The sequence below is a fragment of the Sprattus sprattus genome (assembly GCF_963457725.1).
Source record: "Sprattus sprattus genome assembly, chromosome: 10".
NCBI classification, from domain to species: Eukaryota; Metazoa; Chordata; class Actinopteri; order Clupeiformes; family Clupeidae; genus Sprattus; species Sprattus sprattus.
Genome location: NC_137908.1, coordinates 21,604,990 through 21,630,508, shown reverse-complemented (window position 1 = coordinate 21,630,508; position 25,519 = coordinate 21,604,990). Strand labels below are relative to the sequence as shown.

At 39.6% G+C, this 25,519-nt stretch overlaps 1 protein-coding gene across 2 annotated transcripts; it reads left to right on the top strand.

Annotated features, from left to right (window-relative positions):
• The first annotated feature begins 229 nt into the window (after positions 1-229).
• Positions 230-20,779, top strand: ccdc71 (coiled-coil domain containing 71). 2 transcript variants are annotated; one of them, XM_080845811.1, is made up of 3 exons: positions 266-311; positions 16,456-16,528; positions 18,310-20,779. In XM_080845811.1, exon 3 carries the CDS (start codon positions 18,364-18,366, stop codon positions 19,372-19,374), a length of 1,011 nt encoding a protein of 336 aa, XP_080701937.1. In that variant the 5' UTR covers positions 266-311; positions 16,456-16,528; positions 18,310-18,363; the 3' UTR covers positions 19,375-20,779. The 2 variants fall into 2 exon arrangements, with proteins under 2 accessions (XP_080701938.1, XP_080701937.1); XM_080845812.1 differs by lacking the exon at positions 16,456-16,528 and having other exon boundaries at positions 230-311.
• Positions 20,780-25,519: the final 4,740 nt, after the last annotated feature.

The window sequence follows — 25,519 nt, the reverse complement described above, 5'->3', positions numbered from 1 at the left end:
ATAGTAAGTAAGCTTCTATTAATTTTTTATTTAAAGATAAACCGTTAAGTTAGCCATTTTCCCTTTTGGCATTGGTAATAAGAAAAAAGCGCAGCTAAACAACGTGTTACTATAAAAAAAAAAATCAATTTTGACGTGGGTGTTGCAGTTTGCCCCCGCCCTTTCTTGCTGTGTGTCATTTGAATTTTACCCCTCCTCCCGTGTAAAAAAAAAAAAAAAAGTCGTAGCCATTTTTATGTAGACTTAGCCAGCCTAACACTTGTCTCCGCTACCTTAAGAGATATTGATGGAATCTGCAGACTAACGTTACGGTAAGGTTTTGATAAATCTGTTGATTTTGCATTTGTCCGTACTAGCTCAATACCATACGACGGTATTACTTGTTTTGAATGGTAACTTTCCAGTAAATGCTGGTAGAGATATCTTCCACCACACTGATCGAGCTAAAGTGCAAGTTAGTTCTATGCATTTGACAAGTCAGGCTGTTTAATTTTACTTCGCTTCCACCGACAAACAACCCGTGCTCGGTGTCTGTCATGGATATTTCGTCAATTCGTCCACAACACCAGAGATGGTTGGCTTGAGCCCCTTGGTCTTTGTTGCATCGCTGGCTAGCACCACCATCGTTACTTATTGAATGTAGCCAATGTTAGCTAGCTAGCTGTAACAACGGCAGTGTATATCGGTAACGGTAATCTACAAATTACTATTACTATCTGTAAAATGCTGACACTATGAATGCCCACACATAGGCGTGAGAGAATGTTGTCGTCGAAGTGTTGGTATAACAACGTAACCTAATGTTTTTGACGCTACAGTCCACTGAAATGTGTGTAACGTTAGTTGGTTAACATTAGCTGGCCAAGAAGCTGACAGTGCTCCTTCATGATAGATAGCGTTAGTTGTCTGGCTAGCTAACATATTTTAACAAGACAGCGACGTAACCTCAGTTTACCCGCCAATATTGTTTAAGAGGAGCAACTTCAAGTTGGAGCTGAATAACCACCCACTTTTGTAAATAATAGTTGTAGTTTGAATTGTCATGAAAAGAACTTGGCTTGCTTCTCCAATGTTAAGTAGCAATTGAACACATCACTAAATAGGCCTCTAGATTTAATTTCTTGAAATCATTTTGCCCAACCAAACAAATCCCCTGGCAAGTCTAAATATGGCTCATGTGCTTATGTATTGTACACATTATATTCATTAATGCAATACATTTCAGACACCTTTTACGTTTGAAGCAGCAGTGCATCGTTTTATTCCATTAACTTTTTGTCAGATTCAGCAAATTGCTCCTTGCAGTCTTCCAGCTGTCAGTTCAGTGTTGGTGCGCTAAATAAAGCTGTTCGTGTACAGTCCTGGCTCTCTAAATAGGGAATAAATATAGTGGCTCTGGCCGAGCCATAAACAATTTCAGCCAATCAACACGTTGCCTCAGTAAGGAAGGGGTGTGCTTTGTTTGGCTGTTGACCTGAAATATAAACAGCCTTTTGCCAGAATGTACTGGCAGTGTGCAGTTACCTTTACTGTAGGTAGTGGTTTGAACATTGAATTCGCCAGTTTGAAAAATGTATAGTAGATTGTAAAAATAGCTTTTTGTTGTCCATCTGCATATTACAGTGACAATATAATTTTTGTTTTCCTGAAGTTCTTTCGTTGGCAAATTGTGTTAGATTAACTAGGATGCTGTTTTAGTTGGTAACGGGCCGTAACGGCAATATACCATGTAGGATAGATATTCGCCTTTTATTAGTTGCTGCTTTTACACTTCTAATGCCCCTTCAGACTACGTGACTTTTCCGTCCCAGACAGTAAAAAGACAGAATGGCAATAACTAGAGTATGCCTGATAAATCGGTGTGCCGATATTATTGGACGATATTAGCTTATAACTGCCTACCTATCAATATTTTTTTTATAGCGTCCGATAAATAGAACAAAAATGAACGGAAAGCCAAAGATGGATCCTTAAACTTAATAATCGGTGTGGTCATTCCATAGTTTCTTCACCAGAAGGTGCACTGCAACTTTTTTTTTAACAAACTGGTTGCCTAGGCTACAAATCTCTCACGACTGCACCATGGGTTGCACAGTGCAACTGAGTATGATCTTTGGCTTCATGGTAGGGGGGAAATGCATTACTGAAATCACATAATTTCTCCTAAATAAAACTGATAAAGTTTTAGACAGCCATGCCTGGTTTTGATGCAGTAATGTTAGTATTAGCACTATAGTAACTATAGTTAAATAACGTTGGCATTAGTTGAGCGATGAAAGCTAACTTGACGCTTGATGCTGATTTATTTGTGAAACATTAAGACAGTTGTACAGATAAACTGAACATCTCTCCTTCCCACACATTCTCTTGCTATATTGCAGACAGTTGGTAATTTAGTTAGCATAGTCACAAAGCTAGCTAATGCAATGGTTCAACAGTGGAAGATCCGGCTTCTCCAGCTTAAAGATGATCATGTCCAAGCCCTCTGCAGTTGACCAGTTACTCAGTTATACAGTTGGTTTTGATGAGGAGATCAATATTTGTTATATTCCATGGCCTATGGTTTGTCATTTTCTATTCAAAATCTTAACGACAAAGCCCTTATTTGCTAGTATTGCAGGTCTAGAATATCTGCACACACTTGGTTTCTTTGATATAGCACAGTACATGCTAGAAACCTAGAAACACTTGGCTGGAGCTGTTCTATCTTTGTGGTTGACAGCCTTACCGCCTTTGTTTAAGGCTACCAGATAATTATTTAACCACTAGGCCTATGTCCCATCCTGATCAGAACTGTTCAATCACATTGCTAAATAAAACCTTTGTGTTTCTGTTAAAAAAGACATGGCATTGTTGGATTTTTAAATCCTTTAACATAAAAAACGGTATAAGCTGGGCTGTAATTGTCATCAATTTTCTTTACTGAATATGAATTAAAAAACAGTTCACCAGAAAGTGAAGAGGAACTTCTCTTGCAAGGACAGTCCTATTGGATGGCTCCAGCCATATTTTATTTACTATCTACTACTAATGTAGGCTGTCCAACTACTGATTTACTTTGTTGACTAAAAGGCATGATGAACTTACTAGTGGTCAACTTAATTGATCAGCCGATTAATCATTTCTCTATCTGGCATTTTGAGTTAATCCGCATCGGCCAAGGCCGATTATCAAAAAATGTCTGCAGACACAGCCTTTTATTGTTGATAGATAGATAGAAAGATAGATAGATAGATGGATATTTTATTAATCCGGAGGGAAATTAAGGTCATCCAGTAGCTTATAGGCCTACACTTAACTCACAAACATACATGAATTACAATAAAAACAATACACATAGGGAGAACATGTACACAGGGAGTGGGGTGTTTACAGGTACAGGATAGATCTGGCCCTATATTACAGTGTGCATTAATTGTGACAAGTGTTGATGTCCACGGGGAAAGGAGTGCAGAGAGAGAGAGTGCATGTGCGGATGTGTTGTGTTGGTGAGCTGTTAGGCATGTTACATAACATAAACATATTTCCTTCATTGATGGCATTCATATACATGTGCATGCCAGTGCAAAGTCTTCCCGCAGTAGAGTAACATTAATAGCCAGCTAGCAGAACTTTTCTCAAGTGGGCAAAGTCAGCAGCACCTGATCTCAGCTGAGGCAGAGTGGGAAGACAAGATTGATGAACCCCTCCTCTCGTCTCAAGTCAACAATCTTCTATCATAAGCGATTGATTAATAGTTTTAAGAAACCCAACTTAAGTTACAAACGGCTGCTTTTGCTAACGGGCTAGAGATGGCTACCATTCAACAAGTGGGCTTACGATAACAGCAGTCTGAAAGCTAGCGTTAACATTCAGTGTTTCCCCTACCATTATATTACGGCACCCCCCGCCCCCCCTGGAAGGTCAAGATAATTTTGCTCAATTTTATTTTCTATAAAGCACCAAATCGCAACGGAAGTCATTTAAGGTTACCTTTCCTATATAACAGGTCTATAGTTTGTTCTTCGATTAAACTAAATAAATAGCCTTGTGTTATTTATCTTATTTTATTTATCTTATTTTTGTCTCTAGATGATCGCGCAATTGTCCTCTGCTCACTGTATCGCGCAAGGCGGAGTTCTTCCCCGATGTACACACGTTACTTTCGGTTTGAAGATAAGGTCGCAGCTAGTGTTGAAGAATGGATGACTTGAAATTTGGCAACTTTAAATTCATATATGAAATTGAACAACATCAACACCTTTACGGATCAAATAAATTAACAAGGATAGCAAAACAGATTGACAAGCATAGAATGAGAACGGCAGAAATGACGAGAGATCACAGTGACACAGGCTGTTTTATTCTGTCATATGTTTAGACTGAGACGTTCATAACATTTTATTCCGTCATTTTGTAATGTCAACAGGTGCACTTCATTGTGGACAGTGGCGTAACTAGCCCTATTTGCATTTTTTTTAATTTTGAGATCGTCAAATTCACACTTAACAATCCCAGCTATAACTAGCTAGTGAACTCTAGCCTACACTGTAACCTACTCACTTGAGCTGCAGATCCCTACCGTGCTACAGTATAATTAGCACCTATAATTAGTCTTCAATATGTTTATTGTTGTGGCATATTTAAACTCAAAATGTGTTCATTTCTATACCTAGAATCCCACTAGAGGACATTTTAAAAGGATATTTTATTATGGGGATTGAATGTTATAGGCTTCTAGCTAACATAATGTTTACTTGTGTGTGTGTCTCTCTCCCTCTGTGCACGTATGTGCAGGGTTTTTCCTGCATAGAGAAAATGTAGGCGCGCGCCTAAGCCGTTTTCCCGAACGCCTATGAAAAATCCCGAGCGCCTAAAGGCAAAAAAAATAAGTCTGCGATTAAAAAAAAACTGTCATCCAATTCAGCTTAATGGTGTTTTAAGCGCTCATGTTGAATTCAAGCAGCAGCAGCAGATCCCGCCTCCTACCCCCTCAGCCAGTCATTGAACAGAGGCTTCTCCAAGTTCGCCAGACGTTAGTCACTTTAATTAGATTTTTTTTTGTATAAAGCAGCTAGCAAGCAGTTGCCTACATTATCTTAAAAAAACAATACTTTGATAGTAGGCTTTAAGTTTTATTTAAGCAGTGTGTTCGTGAACCTATATATCCTATGTGTGATGGTAAGACTAATATTAATGCCATATATACAATAACTGATTTATGAGAGCTATCCAAAGACTGGTGGCTGCCGATTTAGCAGTCAACCTACCTTACTCTGTACGTTTAGATGCTTACTAGTAGCTGTAAGCCATTAGATGCCTGGGAAATATTTAGTATCTATAAATAACAGCTCACCTTTATCTTTTTAACCAGATTTGTAAACAGGTCGCGATCAACAGGCTCAATAGGTACAATAGGCTACCCTGGTTAAAAATCGAATTACGGTAGAGTCATGCTAGCATTGCGCTAAATAATTAGGCAGCTAACATTTAATAAGTGGTGTTTACATAAAGTCACTTATTGTATATGGCATAAATATTATCCTAAAACACCTTCACTAGTTGTTTTAAGCAGACTTGTGAGCAATTCATCACGTATGCAATGCACGTCAGCGAATATGTTCTGAATAGTATGTTTCAAGTAGGCTACAGCCGAACTCTCGTTCTGTTTTGATCAATAGTAATCGAGTTGATAAGTCTGATCTATACGCAACTGTGAGGTGCGCGAATGGACAGAGCACCGAAGAGCCAATTTGACCCAGGAAAACCCCTGTATGTGTGTTTGATTGGAGATATCTATGCAGTGTCCTGAGCATGAAGAAATCTACTAAAAGGTGGAAGCGACCTTCAGAGAGTAAATAATGTGTCAAGAGAAGTTTATTGTGCTACGTAAAGTCATGTTCCTTCCTTCGTGCACACTTTGATCATTGGAGCATGCGCACATTACGCATAGTAAAATGTGAGTCTGTTCTGTGATTTATTCCGTTTGCAAATGATTTCCTAAACAGAAATTGAGGAATGGCAAGATCACTTTGGTGGAAGTGATGTGGCAGGCAAAAATCCCTTTTATATTGCTTGATTATTTTTTTAAGTACAGCAATTTTGTGTGTCATTCGTTATTATTACATATTTGTATTTTATCAGGTCCCAAAAAAACAACAACATGGTAGTGCCATTATATATCAGCCGCCCGCCGCCCTGTTCTTTAAATATCGGCATCCGCTATTGAAAAAGCCCACATCAGTCGACAGCTAGTTCTTACTAACCGCCAAGTATTTAGGCCCGTCAACCACTCCCACATCTTGGCGAAAGCTTGTTGATATTTGATCTCAACAGCCAATGGAATTAACCCCCATCTCACTTGGTGGATACATAGGTCTATAACTTATCAAAAGACTCCAAAGCTGTTCTAGAAATTAGGGCTGGGGGTAAACAATTATTTTGTAAACGATTAATCTGGCGATTATTTTATCGATTAGTCGACTAATCTAACGACTAATTGGACGATTAGTCTAACGATTATTTTTCTGTTGCTCGATTAAAACCATAATGTATCTCAAATAAATACCAAAAAAATCTTAATAATATACTTTATTGAGCACCGTTTAGCACAGCAAAAGTCCAACAATGCATTTCATGTTTATCTAGAGGCACAGTAAAAGTGTTTGGTACTCAAATGAGCCCTATCACAATTTAAATGTTTTCAGTGCTCATAAAAACATTCTTTCATTCATGAGCACTGCGCACCACCTTATGTGCAGTCCTGGCCTGGACATTGCTTGGCGCCATTAGTTGACATTGGCGATCTAACGTAGTGAATCATGATTAGTGTTAACATAGCCCACTACATTACAATATTCCCTTTCATTTACCTCAAGTAAACCTACATTTGAGCAGGTAACAATCGTTAACAACTACAGATAACAGATACAGCCACATTCTGTAACTACCTGTACTTACAATTTCACTCCTTGCACCGTTTACTTTGAGCTAAACTCCATGACTATAATCCTGGCTGTCTTGAAGAGACGTTACTAGGCAGAAACAAATACATTGTAACGCTGGTTGCACAGGTTATCCAGACACAGACCACTATGATTGACTGACACACGCACACATTGTTCAAATCATACGGTGGACGTTTTATTAGTATTTCTACATGGGTTTAGTCAATGATCAGTAGGGATGAGAACCTTTACGATTTTAACGATTCCGGTTCCTTATCGATTCCTTCTTATCAATTCGATTCCTTATCGATTCTCTTATCGATTCTTATTGGGTAAGGGGTGAAAAAAGAGCACAAACGGGTTTTTTACATTAATGTTCTTTTATATAAATGTCTAGAATGCTGCACACACCATAAACAGAATGTTTACATAAATAACCAAAAACTTTTATTAAAAAACAGACATTCTTGCCACTAAATATAAAACAACAATATTTAAATGCATGTGTGGTGAGAGTGTCAACTCTAAAGCTATACATTGACATTGCAGAGCACTGTTGATTGCTATTCCACTCATTCACTCATCTATACTGTATAGATGAGTGTATGAGTGAAATAGCAAACAACCCCTATACAACCCTTCCTCTGCTACCTACTGATCTTTCTTTTCCAGAGCAGATATACCTCAGGAAATGTCTCATAATTGTTGGAACATTACAATGCATCCAGGTTTAGTTTAAGTTAGTCCAATCTAAACCCCTCCCTCATTGCACTCTTGAGATAAACTAAATCTGGCAATAAAATGGCACTAACAAAATCGTTGAATGTTCTGATCTGACATGAAGCCCTTGTTATTGAGTAAACTAAAGGACTGTATATTTTCTTGTAGGTTGCTTGGTTGTATGGCTAATTGCGAACTATTATGCTTAACGCTTCTAATAGCAATGTAGAACCCACTACAAACACAATAACGTACTGAAACATACTTACTTGTATCATGCACACAATGCCTCACATACGTATTTGAACAAAGATGATTCGCAAACTAGGCACTCAGTATATTTAAAACTTAACTATTGCTGCCACTGAATTGAAAGAGAAACGTATCCATATCTAGGGAGCTGCACGCGTTGCTAGGCAACGCCATTATTAACGGAGTCTTTTGCGCTTTATCCCTGACTTACCAAGGTAAAGTCCTCAAAATGTTTTATCATAACGGTGTTACTCGTGTGTTATCAGCAAACTTTCTAGAACCAACAGAGGGGAGGCAAGCACTGCCTCTGCCTCAAGCCAACGGCTGAAAATAGAAGATTCTACAGCTAAGCTAGCGTTATATGACAATGTCCAACATCGCCCATTCTGTTAAGCAATTAAATGCTAAGTTTAGTTATGGTTAACACGACAACGCAAACGTTTGCTGATAACACACGAGTAACACCGTTATGATAAAACATTTTGAGGAGTTTACCTTGGTAAGGGATGAAGCGCCGTCGTTAGTTGAGCTGCTGCAGGCATGATCAAAAACATGACAATCTTGTAATTTAATACCATGTTGTGTGCTCAAGTGCTTATTCATAGTAGATGTACCTCCTCCCTTTGACGAAATACATGTTTTACAGATGTTACAAGTGACCATGTTTGCATTTTTTCGAGTGAAATAAAGCCACACTTTAGATCGCTTCTGTCAAGTTGCCATTCCTGCTGCGATCTGATTTTTTAAAGGAAGAGTTTGCGCACGCACAAACGGCACAGAGGTCCGTTTACAGACCCGGTTTTGATTTTGGCTGACGATTCCAAAGATTCGGCTCATTAGGAACCGGTTCTAAACAAGAACCGGGTTTCGGTTCCCATCCCTAATGATCAGGCTATAATGAGACCACATCGCTATGTAATCGATGACCACCGGGACAATTTCATAGTGGTTGGTGTAAACCAGGACATTTTAGCGTCCCTTGTCGGGACGCGGGACACGCAACTCAAAATCGGGACGGTGCCGGTAAAACCGGTACGTCTGGCCCCCCTTATCATGATGCATACTATAAGCTCGCCAACGTTAGTCAAATGTTATGTGTTTGACTCGCAAATGACCACAGCATGAGTTAGCGCTCTGTGCCGTTTGCTCGTGCTTGGTTGCCGTGTTCTGCAGCCGTAAGTGAGATGCTAACTAACGTTAACTAAACTGACACTGCTGTCTAGCCGCTAGCTAACTACTATTTTTCGTAATAAAAAAGAATTTGGTTAAAACAAATAGTGTGATTTGTCCGGCTTCCCCTACCATGTAAACCATCTAAAATGCCATGCAATTGACCTGTCGCTAAGCGCCGCCCTTAGAACGCAGATGAACCAATGACATTCCAGCCTGAACTGGACTCGGACATCGGCTCCGATAACTCCATTGAAAACAACAGGGAGGAGACATGTTACAATAATTTAATGATCGATTGATGTTGCTTATGAAAAAAAAAAAAACATGGTCAAACGATGTGCTTGGGGTACATGTAACACCGACAGTAGGTATCCCGATAGGCTGCAGAACGGGGTATATTTCATCCCTTTCCCCAAGCCACAACGGGACAAAAACAAGTGTGTAATTGTGGTAAAGTAGTTTCAACATAAATGGCCAAACGATGTGCATGGGGTAGATAAAACACTGATACGAGTTATCGTGAGAAGATAGGCAATGGGTTATATTGTATCTCATTTCCTAAACGAAAACAAGACCGGTCCAAAATATCTCCGGTGGATTAAGCTGTGTGACAGACCACACAGTGAACTATACGTTCATTAGCTTTCTGCCATACTCTTGTTAGAATTTCCCTTTGCTAAAGCAATCAACTAAGCCTACATGATAAAAGGCATAGGCCTACTCATTATTCACAGTACCTGCTTACTTTCACCACTGATGTTATGCTAGGCTTAGGCAAGTTATCTCTGGTTCAAATTAGCTAACGTTAATGATTCAATAGCTGCGCTAGCGTAACTTTGTCAGTTATGGGACAGTTTATTAAACAAACGATAGGTTTAATAATGGATTAACATGACAACGTGAACGAAACACACGCATGCCGGTAATTAAAAAGGTTACATTAACAAGCTAGCTAGACAGTTAGGACCATAGCCTATGGTTAGGACACTGTCCTGTCAGGGGCAGGTTCCTGCTAGTTAATAAACGTAGGTGTACATCTCGGTGCCTTCCAGATTAGTTAAATTAACTGACTGTGAATTCATTGTATCTTTCCCATGCGGTGCATGAACAATGCTGGTATTGGATGTATTTATCTGCAATCGCGATGACCGTGAGTTGAGGCTTCTCCCTCTTGCATTGAGCTCTGTAAATTCTCGCCTCAAATTTAAGCTTGTTATCCACCATATCGAGTTTTAAATTGTATACATATCCCTCCATTGCATATTTAAGTCCCTTTTGAAGGTTTCTGGGCGAAATCAGGTCCTTTTGTCTCCAAAAGTTGTCTAGAGCCTCTTGGGATATAGTTTTGTCACTGATAGCTGCCATTGTAAACTCTAGTCAGCTCTGATAAAGTGTCCGATTTAGCAGCTGTCACAATGGGGGGCGGGTCTTAGCGATAGGTCAATTCTTTTCCACCTATCAATGTAGGCCTTTAACTAAGCAAAGACATTCCTTTCCTTTTATAATCTGTTCAAACATTCCAGGTTGTTAACAGTGATCAATAGTAGTATTACTTGATTTGGCCAACTTTTTATAGTGGTGCGCCTAGATATTTGCTGGTGCTCCCAATTTCTCTGGGTTAGGATAACACAGTGCTCCTAAGCCAAAAAGTTAGTCTCAAGCCCTGATAGGCTATATCTTCATCCTAAACAGAATTCGAGCTTCTTAGCTATTGTATGGATGAATAAAACATTTTCTTATCTTTTTAAATCAAACAGAAATTATTTGGGCTTCTCAACCATTGTTTTTATGGATGGTTGAACATTTTTCTCTGTTTTCTCAAACGACCATTAACCACACCATTAGGGCCAATAGTTTTCCGCGTCAAAAAAAAGCTAATTCCGTGTCACGTTTTATGGTAATTCCGTGATTCCGCGTCAAAAAAATAAAAACAGCCGTATAATGCCTTTCTGCACGTTAACTGTATGAAAAACTCTGTTGATAGTGATGTTGCCTAGCAACGCTGTTTGCGTGCGTGCAGCGCACAGTTAAGATACTGTCGAGTTCAGTTTGTCGCTAAGTAGTTGACCATACTGTGCCTTATACATTTCCAATGCTTAAATCATCATTGTTCGACCTGTATGTGAGGCATTATGTGCATACTTAATGAAAGTAAGGGTTTTCACGAAGTTGCTTCTGTAATAGATCGTGTATTAAATACCAAATTTTGGGCTACCTGCTTGTGCTATTAGTAGTGATTAGCATGATGCTAAGCGGAGATTTAGCTATGTTCTGTTCTTATGTTGATACGCTGTAATAAAGATGGGTTCAATCCTGTTAAGATTTCGACTGGATGAGATATGAATGAGATCCATGTTGCCTACTGTAATGTCCACTATTATATGTATCTAGTAATATTAGTTGTGTAATTGTTATTGTGTAGCAATAACTAATGGTAATGTAATTCAGTGCAGTGCTAATTAGTCCCCATAAATTAGACTGCTTGGTAACTCAGTGAATAATACGTGCCCTTCTTAGATTGTTGTTTGCCAGCCATTAACACAACAGAAGACTTAACATTTTTAGTTTTTAATGGGATTGGGAAGATGAGCAAATGAACGTGAAGACCGTTGAAAAGGGGGGCGTGACCGGAGCAGAGTTCAGCGCAGACGTGACATTTTCTGACAGCTTTTGTTCTTTAATTAATGTTTGTTCATTGTTGCGATCGTTGTTGTGTTTATTTGAAAGAAATTCAGTCTTACAGGGTAAAATACAGGGGGTTTTGGGCGATTTTGATGCACAAAATTATGTTTCCGTTTGAAAAGTTGCAATTCCGTTTTCAGTGGTCCATTCCGTTTCAGATGGTCCATTCCGCGTATTCCGTCCGTTTTCCGTTTTCGCGGGAAAACTATTGGCCCTACACCATGACACAATCTAATGCCTCAAAAAGCCCTCTTAGCAAGTCTTCCTTTTGCACAATGTGTCCTGCGACTGACAACAGTCTTTCACACGGCACCCTGGATGAAGGAGTGGCTAGATATTGAGCACTTGCAGCTGGCTATCTAGCGAACTATGCTAACTAATCAATCTAGTTGAGAGAACATCCCCAAACAGTTATGGTTCATGTCAACTAGTATTATTACCACTACTAGTACCTAACTAGTCGATCCAACAAATGTGTTAATGTTAAAATCAAAATATTAATGTTACCGTCTAAAGTTGCATGCTGAGCTATCCTAGCATACGCCAACAAGTTGCCAGGAGCTTATTTTAATCTATGTATCAATTTTGTAAATGGGTAACTTACTCCCCAAGGTATGCATAAGGCACGACCTGAGAGCAATAACCTGGCGATCTGATGCAAAGCCATAGCATTACATCAGAATCATCGTTTTACAAGCAACTTATCACTACAGTGACTGTGATATACTTTCAGCAACAAGCACGCACATCCCTTGAACAATTACGTTACTAGCAGCTATCTTGCTCCACACTGCTTCGTTAGTGTACTGTACTCTAGTTTGGCACCATCCTAGGTAGCTAGCTAGTTACCTCTTCAGAGACGGAAAAGAATATAAGAATAGAGAATCTTTGTAGGTTATTAGCTAGTTTGAAATATTATAGATTTTACCCAGCGGTGAAAGAACAGACTAGTCTACAAGGTTGTGCTGGTTGCATTTAATGAAGAGGTCGTGGGGTTTCGAATGTTTTGATTGAGACCTGTATGCTTTTGCTTTGACTATTTTTGTGTCCCCTTCGTTGTTGATTTTAATGTTTTGGATATATCCTTGCATATTGCAGTCACTTGTGCCTTTTCCGTAGGATATCGCGGAGATATTACCCCAAAAAGCCTCACTGACACCGACAGATATAGGCTTGTCCTCGCCATGCTTTTGAGTTGACAGTCCTGGGAGTTTTGTCGACGTAGCAACTAAGGGGGCGAGGCTTTTGGAAACTGTCAATTGTGGGTATATTGGAAGCTCATTCTGGCCTTGCGTTAAAATTAACGAATTAATCGTTAACGCGTTATTTTTCACAGCTATAACTTAAAGTTTACCTTAAACAGTTGATATATTGTTCAATTTGAAGAAAAATTAGGGCCTTGGCAATTAAAAAAAGCCTTTCTTTAATGGGTCAATTGTTGTTTTGGGCTATTAGAAAAAGGAATCGGTTCTGGGACCGTTTAGTCACCGGTATAGTTTTAAAAGTATCGGTTAAGCACCTGTATCGGAAAAAACCCAAACGATACCCACTCCTAATTACAATGCTGTATTTTTGGTGTTGGTACTATAGCACTATGCACCAACACTGCACTCACAAGAAAGGGTTTCATTGCTGCCTGATACATTTTACTTTTACTGTAGCCTTACACCTACCCCTGCAAATAACAGAATAATCGATTGTTGGACACTGTTAGTTCAAATGAGATGTTTAAGGCCTAGGAAACAAAAATGTTGTGTTTCCCGACCGACCCTAAAAAAACCTGCCGACCCTAGCCTTTTTTGGGGGGTGGGCCGCTGGCAAGGGACAAATGACACCAGGATCGAATTAATCGGGGTTTCACAGTGGGGGTTTCATGTTTTGTTTGCTGGCTGCGAAATGCGTGCGCGGTAATTTGATTAACATTATTTGACATCCTAGGTTTACAAATTGACATGTGCGATCTAACACCTGTGTGTAATTAGGGACGGGAATCGGCAGGGACCTCCCGATATGATACTATCACGATACTTAGGTGGCGATTCGATATGTATCACGATTCTGTGGGTATTGCGATTTTGATCGAGTGATTCGATATTACGATTTATTTGCAATTTCTTTTGGTTATTTTTTTTTAACTGGACCATGGAAAACAGTTGAGTCATACATTCAATTACAACACAGTCAAATTCACTTAGAGCTTTCCAAGTTTTATTTCAAGTTTGAATTCCTAAATCTTAACATTAACTTAATGACTGCAGGGCAGCCAATAGAGAAAATAAATACAAATGTGCCATTTTATGAAAAATGAATGCCACTTAGGCTACTTTTAAACAATAAATAAAAGGTAAATGAAATAGAATCAGTACAAGTTTTCTTAAAATAAGGGCTGTCAATAGATTTTAAAACATTTTGAAATTCATGATTCTAAATGTATCGCGATTAAAAGTTTGCTTTTCTTCTCAAGACTACATCTTATAAATTAACGAGTAATCACTTCATGTGTTTTAGACACTGTTGTTTAATTGTATTTTTTTCATGCTCTCTTGCCGTCATACGAGGAATGTATGCGAGACACAATGGTGCCCCTCTAGGGGTAAGCAATTCGAATCACCTCAGTCAGCCCACCGTCTTCAACTACAGGCAACCCAAACTGCTACAGAGTTGGCCAACGTTCTTCCAGACGAGCGATTTAAACTGTTGAGGTGCAGCATGAATTTTGGGACTAACGTCCGACAAGTTTGCTGTCCAACATGTTAGCCTTTGTATAACTACCTAGCTACTATGTGTGAAGCTGAGCTTCTAGACGTTTTTTCTAGCCGTTGGCAAAAAAAAATTCCCGTCTTGAATACAATAATGCAATTTGATTTTTGAGGCAGCGTGGCGATTTGAAAATTGTCACACACAAGAATCGCGATTTCTAACTAAATCGATTCCCCCCCCCCCCATCCCTATGTGTAATATAGAATTATAGCTCAACTGGGCGGGCAAAAAAAATTGGCTCATGTCCCGATCTTCAAAGCAATTTCATTACCTACAGACCATGTTTTAGATATTTATACATATACGTATACAGTACCAGTCAAAAGTTTGGACACACCTTCTCATTCAATGCTTTTTCTTTATTTTTTTATTTGTTTCTACATTGTAGATTAATATTGAAAACGTCCAAACTATGAAGGAACATATATGGAATTATGTGGTAAACTAAAAAATGCTCAACAAACCAGAATATATTTTAGATTCTCAGATCTTTTTAGAAGTAGCGACATTTTGCTTTGATGACAGCTTTGCACACTCTTGGCATTCTTTCAATCAGCTTCATGAGGTAGTCACCTGGAATGGTTTTCCAACAGTCTAGAAGATGTTCACAAGGGTGCTGAGCACTTGTTGGCTGCTTTGCCATATTGCCAACCTTGACGGGATCAACGCATTCCAACGCATAGTGTGTACACAACAAATACAATTTTTAAGGGGGAATTTCAAAGTTCTCAGTAACTAGATGCATCATGTTTTCAAACTAAAAATGAATCGTTTGAATGTTCGTGATTTCAATATTGACCAAAATAATCATGATTATGTTTTTTTTTTTTTTCATAATCGAGCAGCCCTACATTGGTGTCCAATCAAATCTTTTTGTCATGTTGATGTGGAATTACCCGTAAGCAAATATTTCGAAAATGTGGTATGAAAACACATCAAAAGTTTAACTTGGCTAGCTCAACAAAATGGTTAGCCTATCTGTCGCCAATCAAATTTCTGCAGCTTGATGTGCCAATCTTAATGGAATTTTGGAGGTTCAATAATAGTGGTTTATAGAAGCTATTAACCCGATTTCAAACAAATCATCCATAAAATGTTTCTTCAACAATGTGGTAGTTCCCACAACAGTAAAGCGACCCAAAACGGGACGGGAAAACCATGTTGAAGCTATTGCCTTTTTTATTTAATGAAATCATTTGCTCTGTTTTGCTACGTTTGTTACTCGGGTTGAACACATTACGAAATAGGGTGGACACAGAAGAATGTGCAAATGCTGTGCTATGCATTACACAGGCTACAGAGCCTAATAACAATGGCAGCTTTAGCCTTAGTAGAGGATAATGCCAATGGCAGAATTAACCCTCTGGAGACCACTGCATCGTTGGCGACGCCCTTTGTCTCGGCAGTGCAGAGTGCGAGTCAACTTGGTCAGGATGCAGAAGGGGGTGTGACCTCAACATTTTGGAAACTGCATTATTGGCCCATCAATAGGCTGCTTGATGATTGCTTATTCTTTGCTACTCAAATAGCCTACCTTAGATAAAGTTACACAAACTTCTTTTCTCTCCCTCTTTTCCTCACAGAGTGCACATCCAGATTAGTCTGCTTTTTCTTTCTGCTTTGTTGGCACAGCATATTATACAAACGTTTGACACTACTTTACCCCTAAATGCTTCAGCCAGCAATAACAGAGCAGGGGGACTCGTTTTGTAAACGTCAACTTCTTTTTAATCCCATTCTTTGGACTTACAATTTTTGTGGTTCATTTTAAATTGTTCCATAATATATTTTTCCAGGAATGTAATGTGATTGCATCCTCTATACTTTATAACTTGACCCATTGCATGTTTTGATTTGGACTACTGCATTTTCAATAAACTGTTAAAAGGCCTTTATTCCCTTTTCTTCGAATTCACACTGATTTTGCTAAATGATTGTGTAGGAGGCACAGAGGGCCACAATGCCACTCCAGACTGGGCCATGACTTTTGACAGTTGGGAGGGGGACTATTACAGGTGTGTTGGCACTAACCTCATCAGTATTAATTTTGTAAGCCACTGGCTTTGACCGAAATATTGACACTCCGTACCAACACCTTACGTACAAAATACATGAAATTTCTCAAAGCTTTAATCACCTGTGTAACCAGAGCTGAAAAGGTTCAGCACTCAAAAGTCCTCAAAATGCCTCAGCACCCCTGAAAATAGTTTTTCCTAGTGCTGTGAAACGATTAAAATATGTAATCGCGATTAATCGCATTTATGTCGTAGTTAACTCAAAATGAATCGCGATAAATTGCAAATTTGTATCTATTCTAAAAAAAAATCCATAATTTTGTATTTTATTTTAAAGCTCTTATCAACATGGAAAAGTGGATTGGCTTGCTTTATGCAAATGTTTTATTTTATTGAAAAACAACATTTCCAAACAGGGCGGTACAAAATTTAAATTGTAAATTGCACATTTCGGGTAAACAAGGACTCAGCCTATAGTGCAGTTAAACCATGGCTTAATATATATATATTTTTTCAAGTTTGCTGGGAACATAGCAGTCAGGCCTCTTATTTCAGAAACAATGAAATCCCCCCCCCCCCCCCCCCCCCCCCCCCCCGTTAATAACGTGTTTAACTGACAGCACTAGTTTTCCCCCTCTATTTTTAAGTGTATTTTTACAATTGATATAAACAAACAATTATTACAAATATATTAATGACAATTTTACTGCTCTCAGATTATTGGTGTTGAATATAAGCATATGTAGCACTTTGGGATCAATGGACCTCATTCTTGAACATTTTCTTGAGTGTCTTTTTTAAATATCCTTAGAAAAGATCTCCGCCGGATTCATGAATGCATGTGTGTTTCTTAAACTGCAAAAGTGTTCTTAGCTGTGCACTGATTTTTAAATAGTTGGGTAGTTCTCGTACAACTGAATTTGCATACATAAACGACCTGCCAGCTCCTTATAAGTGCATGCAACTATAGATTCTAGTGCAGAATTGTCAATCACCTGGTAGAATCATGACTACAAATTTGAATTTTACTGGTAGAGATTTGGCTTAACCATTTTAACCGTGGGATATTTTTCACATAGGTTGCATGTTGCCGCCGAACTATACATTATGGGGATTTTATACGTTTACTTGCCGAAACGATAGAAGACATTCCTCAAAAATACCTCTAATGATTTTGTTGCCGTTTCGTGATTTCTGCTTAGAAAAAATTGTTATTCAGGCAAATAAAAAGTATAAAGTTTCAAGTGACCTATTACTTGCTGACTTCAAGTTACAATGACTTTACATTACGTTAAATGACCGCACTACTTGCGGAATGATATGAAAGATGTGAATTAAAAGCACAAAACCCGTTGCCAATGACGGCGGTCATTGCTTTTTTGCAGCGGTGAATAAAACAGAAATTACAGACCTGCAAACGTTGAAGTGGCTCATTCAAACCTACTGAACTTTTATGAACATTCTGAGGAGCTGTATAATAAACCGTGGTATAATATACCATGACAGTGATATAAAATAACACATACAGTGTTAGAAGATTTTGGACATATCGCCCACCCCTAGTTGAATCTGTCCTCATCCGGGAGAGTGACTGGATATACATTTATTTTAAATGTCCTCGAACAATCATTCAAGTGTTTGTGCTAATGTTGAATTCTACCCTTATATTTCACTCAGAATGTTTTTGCAGAAAATATATTTTGAAAGGATTTAAATCCAACATAGTAGCTGTTGCATGTTTACTTGAAACATCTAAATTTACTTTAACATTCTGTTCACAGGTTCATTTCTGCAAGGAATCCACCAAGCTAGGATTTCGCCTATTGATATATGCCATGAATCATGAAGACGAGGCTGTTGAGCGGGCAGTATTGTCCTGGGCCAGGTTTTCCTCAGCGGGACAGTCTGCCCTCATGGAAGCCTTACGAGTGTTTAACCCCATATCTAAGGATCTGTCCGACACTGAGCATCAGATGGTATCTTTTCTGCAGGAACTCCGACAGGAAGGTCACAAACCTACAGTTTTGAAGAGCAAAGATGTGTATGGGTACAGGTCCTGTACAACAGAGCCTCTCACATCAGAGACCGCGACCAGAGCTCAGTGCAAGATATCAAAGCCTTCAAAAAAGAGAGGTCGCAAACCTCTAGTTAAGAAGAAGGAGGTGAACTATGCACTGCTAAGCTCAGCAGCTAAAGTCATCCTAAAAAAACAACCCAAGATCTTGCTCACAAACCTTTCAGTTGATGCTCTTAAGCACACAGTCAACTGCAGAGAACATCTACGAATGGGAATACCTGCCCAGAATCAATGCCTAAAGTTAACAAATATACAGGGGTTCTCAGGAGGCCCCACTGCCAGACTGCAGATCCACGTGGACACTCACATGATAGCTCGATCTAATATTTGCCCCCCTGCTTTGTCAGGTATTCCCTGTCAACCTTTGAGTGCTGCAGGCCAACCCACAACAGTTGTAGCTTTTAACAACAGGCATGTACAATCCCGACCTTTGAAGACAGACATGACTCTCATTGGAGATTCTGCTTCCTTTATTGTTCAGAATGGCGTTCATTTGAAAAGAAGCCATAATTGCAAAATGGTCAGTAGTGACCTAGATTGGAGGACCGAAAAGTCGGTGGAGATTATCGGATGTCATGAAGGTGTGCCTGGGTGCTCTTTGCTGACGAACAACTATGAACATGGGCAGACCAATAGTCTCCTTTGGAAAGTTATCAAAGTGGACGACTCTTTCACAGATGAAGAGGTCAGGAGGAAGGCCCAACAAATATTTCAAGTTAATTTGTCACCGGTTATACAGATTCAGCCACTCATTGTCCACCCTGTATAGAACAATAAATACGACTTGCAGTGACTTTTTGCATCTATTTTTTTCTTAAGCAAAATGTTGGCTGTGTTGGTGTGAACATATTTTATGGGGAACATTGCAAAGAAATTGGCTTGTACTTTGTGTGCTCTACTGATGGTAAGAATTCAAGGAGGGATTGAAGATTTAGTTTGAGGCAGTGTTCAGAGCATCCTTGATTCCCTCATTCCCTTGTCAACATTCAAGGCTGTTCATTTTGGAATGAATAAGATTTTAAGGGGTTTGGTGTATACTACTGACAAAAAGTAATACTAAGGTGGTATGTCAGAAGGAGTGCTTCTAAGCAGCCTAATACCTGTCTGTTCTATGCCACTCGTTTGCCCTGGAGGCCACTCTATTTTGTATGATATTTGGCTATTTATACATAACCTTCCTATTGCATTGTTTTGTTGATTGGAAGCACTTTTATATTGTTAACTTGATTTTTAGAGCTCATCTCCAATTGCCTTTATTTTTGATGTGAACAAATTTATTTTGTTAAGGCTGTCTTCATCTCCATTGGCCCATTTGTTTTTCTGTTTTGAATGTCACCACCCCCCCATTCCCAACCGATGTGATCAATTTGACCTTATTTCTGTGTGTCTATAAACATCTGAATGCAAAGTGTGAAGAATGCCCTCTTTTTACAGCTTACATCAAGACATGACATGATGGGACATTTTGGTGGCCAACATGCTCTTAATAACTGTTGATAACTCAATTTAATTTATTGGTTCTTTAGCCTATTTGATACATTTAAAAGAGTATTGTAGAGGTGGAATGCTGGCATTATCGTAAAAAAATTTGATGGTCTGATTTACTTTATGTACATACATGGTTTAGAACCATTGGAGGTGGTCTTTTTGCAAGGAAATGGAAATTCTGTTCTGTTTGATTGTGACTACAAAAAGTGTCTTCAAAAAGTATTTTCACTAGTAAATTATTTGGAATTGTCCAGCCTAGTCACATTTGGAAACCGATTGAGACAAAAGCATTGATGCTCAGTTACTTTTGCGGACAGGATCTGATATTTAGTTTGGAGTCCTATTGCTGAATACCGACAAAATGTATTTTAAGTGTTTAGTGCCAGTGTATTTCCACTTGCACTCAAACACCACCAAATCGTTAAGACCAGTTTTATCTCGGACTAACTTATTCAGGTTTTTTAACCATTGCCATTAAAATGCTGTCTCACTCAGAAAAGCTGTATCATACATTTAGTTCTATTTTGTATGTTCTATTTACTCTTTAGTCTATTTGTAGGAAGGGCATGTAGGGACATTTGACTCTGGTCAGACATACAGTGTCTTATTGCTAAATTCTTCCCCATTGATGTCCTCATGGTTATTTCTCATCTCCCATACAGTTTCATAGTTGAGTCTGTGAGAATGTTTTGATGAACCTGTTAACAGTGTTGTACATTTGTTTTAAGTGTTCAGCGATGAATAAAAATTCATATGAAAAAAAAAGTGAACTCGAGTGTTATTGGGTTAAAAACTGCACAGGATACAGACGAATACAGAATTCTTCATAATTTGGGTTGGCCAGATTTCCTGTTGATTTGTAAATGCAACTGAACTTATAAAAAAATATATTTGGCAGACACTTTTCTATAAAGTAATTTAAGAAAACCTTTAAAAAAAGAATAGAACATTCACAACAAAAGCATAATGCACATAATACTAATATTACATAATAAAAATAAGTTCTCACAACAACAAATGCAATTATAACAAAGTTGCATGATAAGATTAAAACAGGTGAGTGTATAAACACCTTTTGAAGAGTGTACAGAATAGGCATTCCACCACTGAGGTACCACAAATGAAAATGATCCATTGCGATCTCTTTCTGCTGAGGGAAGGAAAAGAACCAGTGTCAGAACATCTATTACAGTTAGACTTCACCGAAATACATCAATCTGCAAGATGGGTAGCTTTTGTGGAGAAACGTCTGAATGGTTAGTGATGGTTTGAACAGTATGCTGTATAATGGCTATATGCTGCATCTCCTTGTTTTGGGTAAAAACTGAATTGTCATTTCTGGCCACGACCTTATCCGTAAAGAATATTACGGTGCTGAATTACAAGAATAGTTGACATTCAGAACCGCAACTGAGCTAATGTTAGTCTGCCTAGTTCCACAATACCAGTGGTCCCCAAAGAACTGCTTGTGCAGCCTACCTGTTTTGAATAAAAATAGATCAGCTATTGTATAGCCTTTCTTTAACACCATTTGAACAGTGAAACATTTTGAATTTCATTTAATTTAAACCTAAATATTATGTCAGTTAAACCTAAATATTTTATTAGGTAAACTTTTTGGTTTATTTGATCAATTCAATTCAATTCAATTCAATTTTATTTGTATAGCGCCATAACAATACAATTGCCTCTCGGCGCTTAACAGAGCCCATAGCCTGAACCCCCTTAGTGCATGCACAACGGCAACAGGGGCAAGGAAAAACTCCCTGTTGGGCAGGAAGAAACCTTAAGCAGAACCACGGCACATAAGGGGGGACCCATCTGCTTGAGGTCGGCCGGGTGGAGACAGGAAGGTGGGACGGGGGAAGGGGAAGGGTAGTGTGGCAGAAGGGGAAAGGAAGCAGCAGGGGCAATACACAGCCAGCATTTGGTCACTGGACATATGTGTACATACATCTGGTGGTAAATACATGATACAGACAAGGCCAGATTACTGTGGCAATAGGGTTACTGTTACAGGGGTAGGGGATGTAGGGACAGAGAAACAATTCGGTGGAGGCAATAATGTATATTGTACATAAATGCTAGCATAGGGTATTGGGTAGAGTAGGTGTACGGCAATGCAGTGGCGGTGGGTGCGGTTGGCCGAGGGTTTCTCTAGGTAGACCAGGTAGAGAGACTACGTGCAGAGTGGTGGGGGTGGGGAGGGAAAGTTCCACTTCCATCAGCGATTGGAACACGCCTGGCTCCGGGGAGGCAGTGGACCTTGCAGGGGCCGCTTGTTGAAGGGGGGGGGTGTGGACATCTCGGACCATGGAGCTGCCGATGACCAGAGTGGGGGTCGTCACATCCAGCGGGAGAAGTCGTCAAGGGGATGATGACTGAGTTGAGGGCCCAGGATGGGGAGCAGGGCGGCGTGGGCGATGCTGGTGTTGGTCTGGAGCCGGTCTGCAGGGGCGTTTCGGGGCGGGCTGAGGAGGGGAGTGATCAGGCCCAGGAGGCTCCTCCTGATCCATCTAACAAACAGGAAATGACGAATCAGTCTGCAGGTCTGTCAGTCGGGAATCAGCACAAACAAACACACAGATGAATCATTTCACCAACCAGGGACATGTCACCTGTGTGTCGGTTTGCCTGTTGCATATTGCAGTACTTAGATATGTTTAGTTTTTCTGGCATTGAACATTTTGTTTTTTGTTGTGATCTGTTTGCCGGGGCCATACATGCATCCACTCGGCAAACAGGAAACACATTTGATGTTGCGGTACTAAATTACAAGTAGTAATTTAATTTGTTTTTTGTTGTGATCTGTTTGTCGGGGCCGTACATGCATCCACTCGGCAAACAGGAAACACATTTGATGTTGCGGTACTAAATTACAAGTAGTAATTTAATTAGTTTTTTGTTGTGATCTGTTTGCCGGGGCCGTACATGCATCCACTCGGCAAACAGGAAACACATTTGATGTTGCGGTACTAAATTACAAGTAGTAATTTAATTTGTTTTTTGGTTGTGATCTGCTTGCCGGGGCCGTACATGCATCCACTCGGCAAACAGGAAACACATTAGATGTTGCGGTACTAAATTACAAGTAGTAATTTAATTTGTTTTTTGTTGTGATCTGTTTGCCGGGGCCGTACATGCATCCACTCGGCAAACAGGAAACACATTTGATGTTGCGGTACTAAATGCAAGTAATATTTTAATTTGTGTTCGGATATGTCTGGGTGGCTGGTACAGCAGGTGATTGGTTTGTTGGCGCGGTTACTTTTGGCTATAGGATGCACTAAAGAGGAATGTCTTAAGTCTTGATTTGAATATAGGCACGGTGTCTGCAGCTCTGATGGAGGCAGGGAGATTGTTCCAGAGGAGAGGGGCCTGGTAGCTAAAGGCTCTCCCTCCTATTGTGGTCTTTGATATTCTTGGAATTACCAGGAGGCCTGCACTCTGGGAACAGAGCAGCCTTGGAGGGCAATAGGGGACGACTAATTCCTTGAGGTAGTTTGGAGCCAGATCGTTTAGGGCTTTATATGTTAGCTGGAGTACTTTGAAGTCGATTCTACTTTTAACGGGGAGCCAGTGCAAAGAAGCGAGTACCGGTGAGATGTGTTCATATTTTTTAGTTGTGGTGAGTGTACGAGCAGCAGCGTTCTGTATAAGTTGGAGGCTCTTTATTGTGTTGATGTTGCATCCGGAAAGGAGAGCGTTACAATAATTGAGGCGGGAAGTAATAAATGCGTGGATTAGTTTTTCTGCATCTTGGAGGGATAGGACCTTTCTAATTTTGGCAATATTGCGTAAATGAAAAAATGATGTCTTTGAGATCTGTTTTATGTGTGAGTCAAGTAGGAGGTCTTGGTCGATAGTTACACCAAGGTTTTTGATGTTAGTGTTGGGTGTTGGGAAGCCATTGAGTGTGGGTAAATGGGTAGATAGTGTAGTTCTCAGTTGATCGGGGCCTACAAGCATAACCTCAGTTTTATCAGAGTTGAGGAGCAGGAAGTTGCTAGTCATCCAAGATTTTACATCATGGAGGCAAGCTTCTATCTTGGGTAGATGTACAATTTCATCAGGTTTCATTGATAGGTAGAGTTGGGTGTCGTCAGCATAGCAATGGAAGTTAATGCCATGTTTCCTTATGACAGCACCTAAGGGTAGCATATAGAGGGGAAAAAAGCAGTGGTCCAAGGACAGAGCCTTGTGGGACACCGTAGCTTACTCTGGTGTGATTTGACGACTTCTCATGGACATGAACAAATTGATGGCGATCAGAGAGGTAAGATCTAAACCAAGATAGGGCACAGCCTTTGATGCCAACGTGATGTTCAAGTCTCTGTAACAGGATCAGATGATCTATAGTGTCGAAAGCAGCACTAAGGTCTAGGAGAACTAATATTGAGGTGCACCCATGATCAGATGCGATTAGTAGGTCATTTAAGACTTTGACTAAGGCCGTTTCAGTACTGTGGTGGGCCCTAAAACCGGATTGGAGGGTTTCTTCAATTTTATTTTGTTGTAGAAAAGAAGTAAGTCGCTTAGCAACTAGTTTTTCAAGTATTTTTGACAAAAAAGGAAGGTTAGATATGGGTCTATAGTTAGATGTAAGAGATGGTTTTATCACTGCTATTTTGAAAGATTGTGGGACGTAGCCTGAGATAAGTGAGTTATTCATTACATTGAGCAATGTCTCACTTAATAAGGGAAGTGCATGTTTAAGTAATTTTGTGGGGATAGGATCTAGTAGGCACGTTGATGATTTAGATGAGAGGATCAAGGAGTTTAATTCAGGGAGGTCGGTGGGTGCGAAGAATTCAAGGATAGCACCCGGTTGAAGTGGTGTTACCTTGGCGCATGTTGGAAGGGGTGTAGGGTCACAGAGGGGGAGGAAGCTTTGGATTTGTTCTCTTATTTTAAGGATTTTATTATTGAAAAAGGTCATGAAATCATTACCACTAAAGATGATGGGAACCGAATGTTCGATTGTGTTATGGTTTTTTGTTAGCCTAGAAATAGTGTTAAATAAGAACTTTGGGTTGTTTTTATTACTATCAATCAATGAAGAATAGTAAGCTGATTTCGCCTCAGAGAGTACACGTTTATATCTTAGGAGACTATCCTTCCACGCCATGAGAAATACCTCAAGTTTGGTGGAGTACCATTTTTTTTCTAGTTTTCGTGTGGTTCGTTTGAGTGCACGAGTCTGATCAGTGTACCATGGGGCTAGTTTTTTCAGTTTTCTTAATCTCTTTTTCAGTGGTGCAACAGCGTCGAGGGTTGAATGCAACGCATGCGTGACGCCTTCAGTAAGTAGGTCGATATAAGGTGGGGATGTGCATATGCCATTTACTTTGCCAGCGGTAGGAGCTGAGGTGAGGGCGACGGGTAGTTTTGATATAAATTCAGCAGTAGTCCTGTCGGATAGACAA

Excerpts from the sequence above, each read along its gene's own strand:
- ccdc71 (XM_080845812.1), top strand. The coding sequence starts at position 18,364 with ATGAATCATGAAGACGAGGCTGTTGAGCGGGCAGTATTGTCCTGGGCC.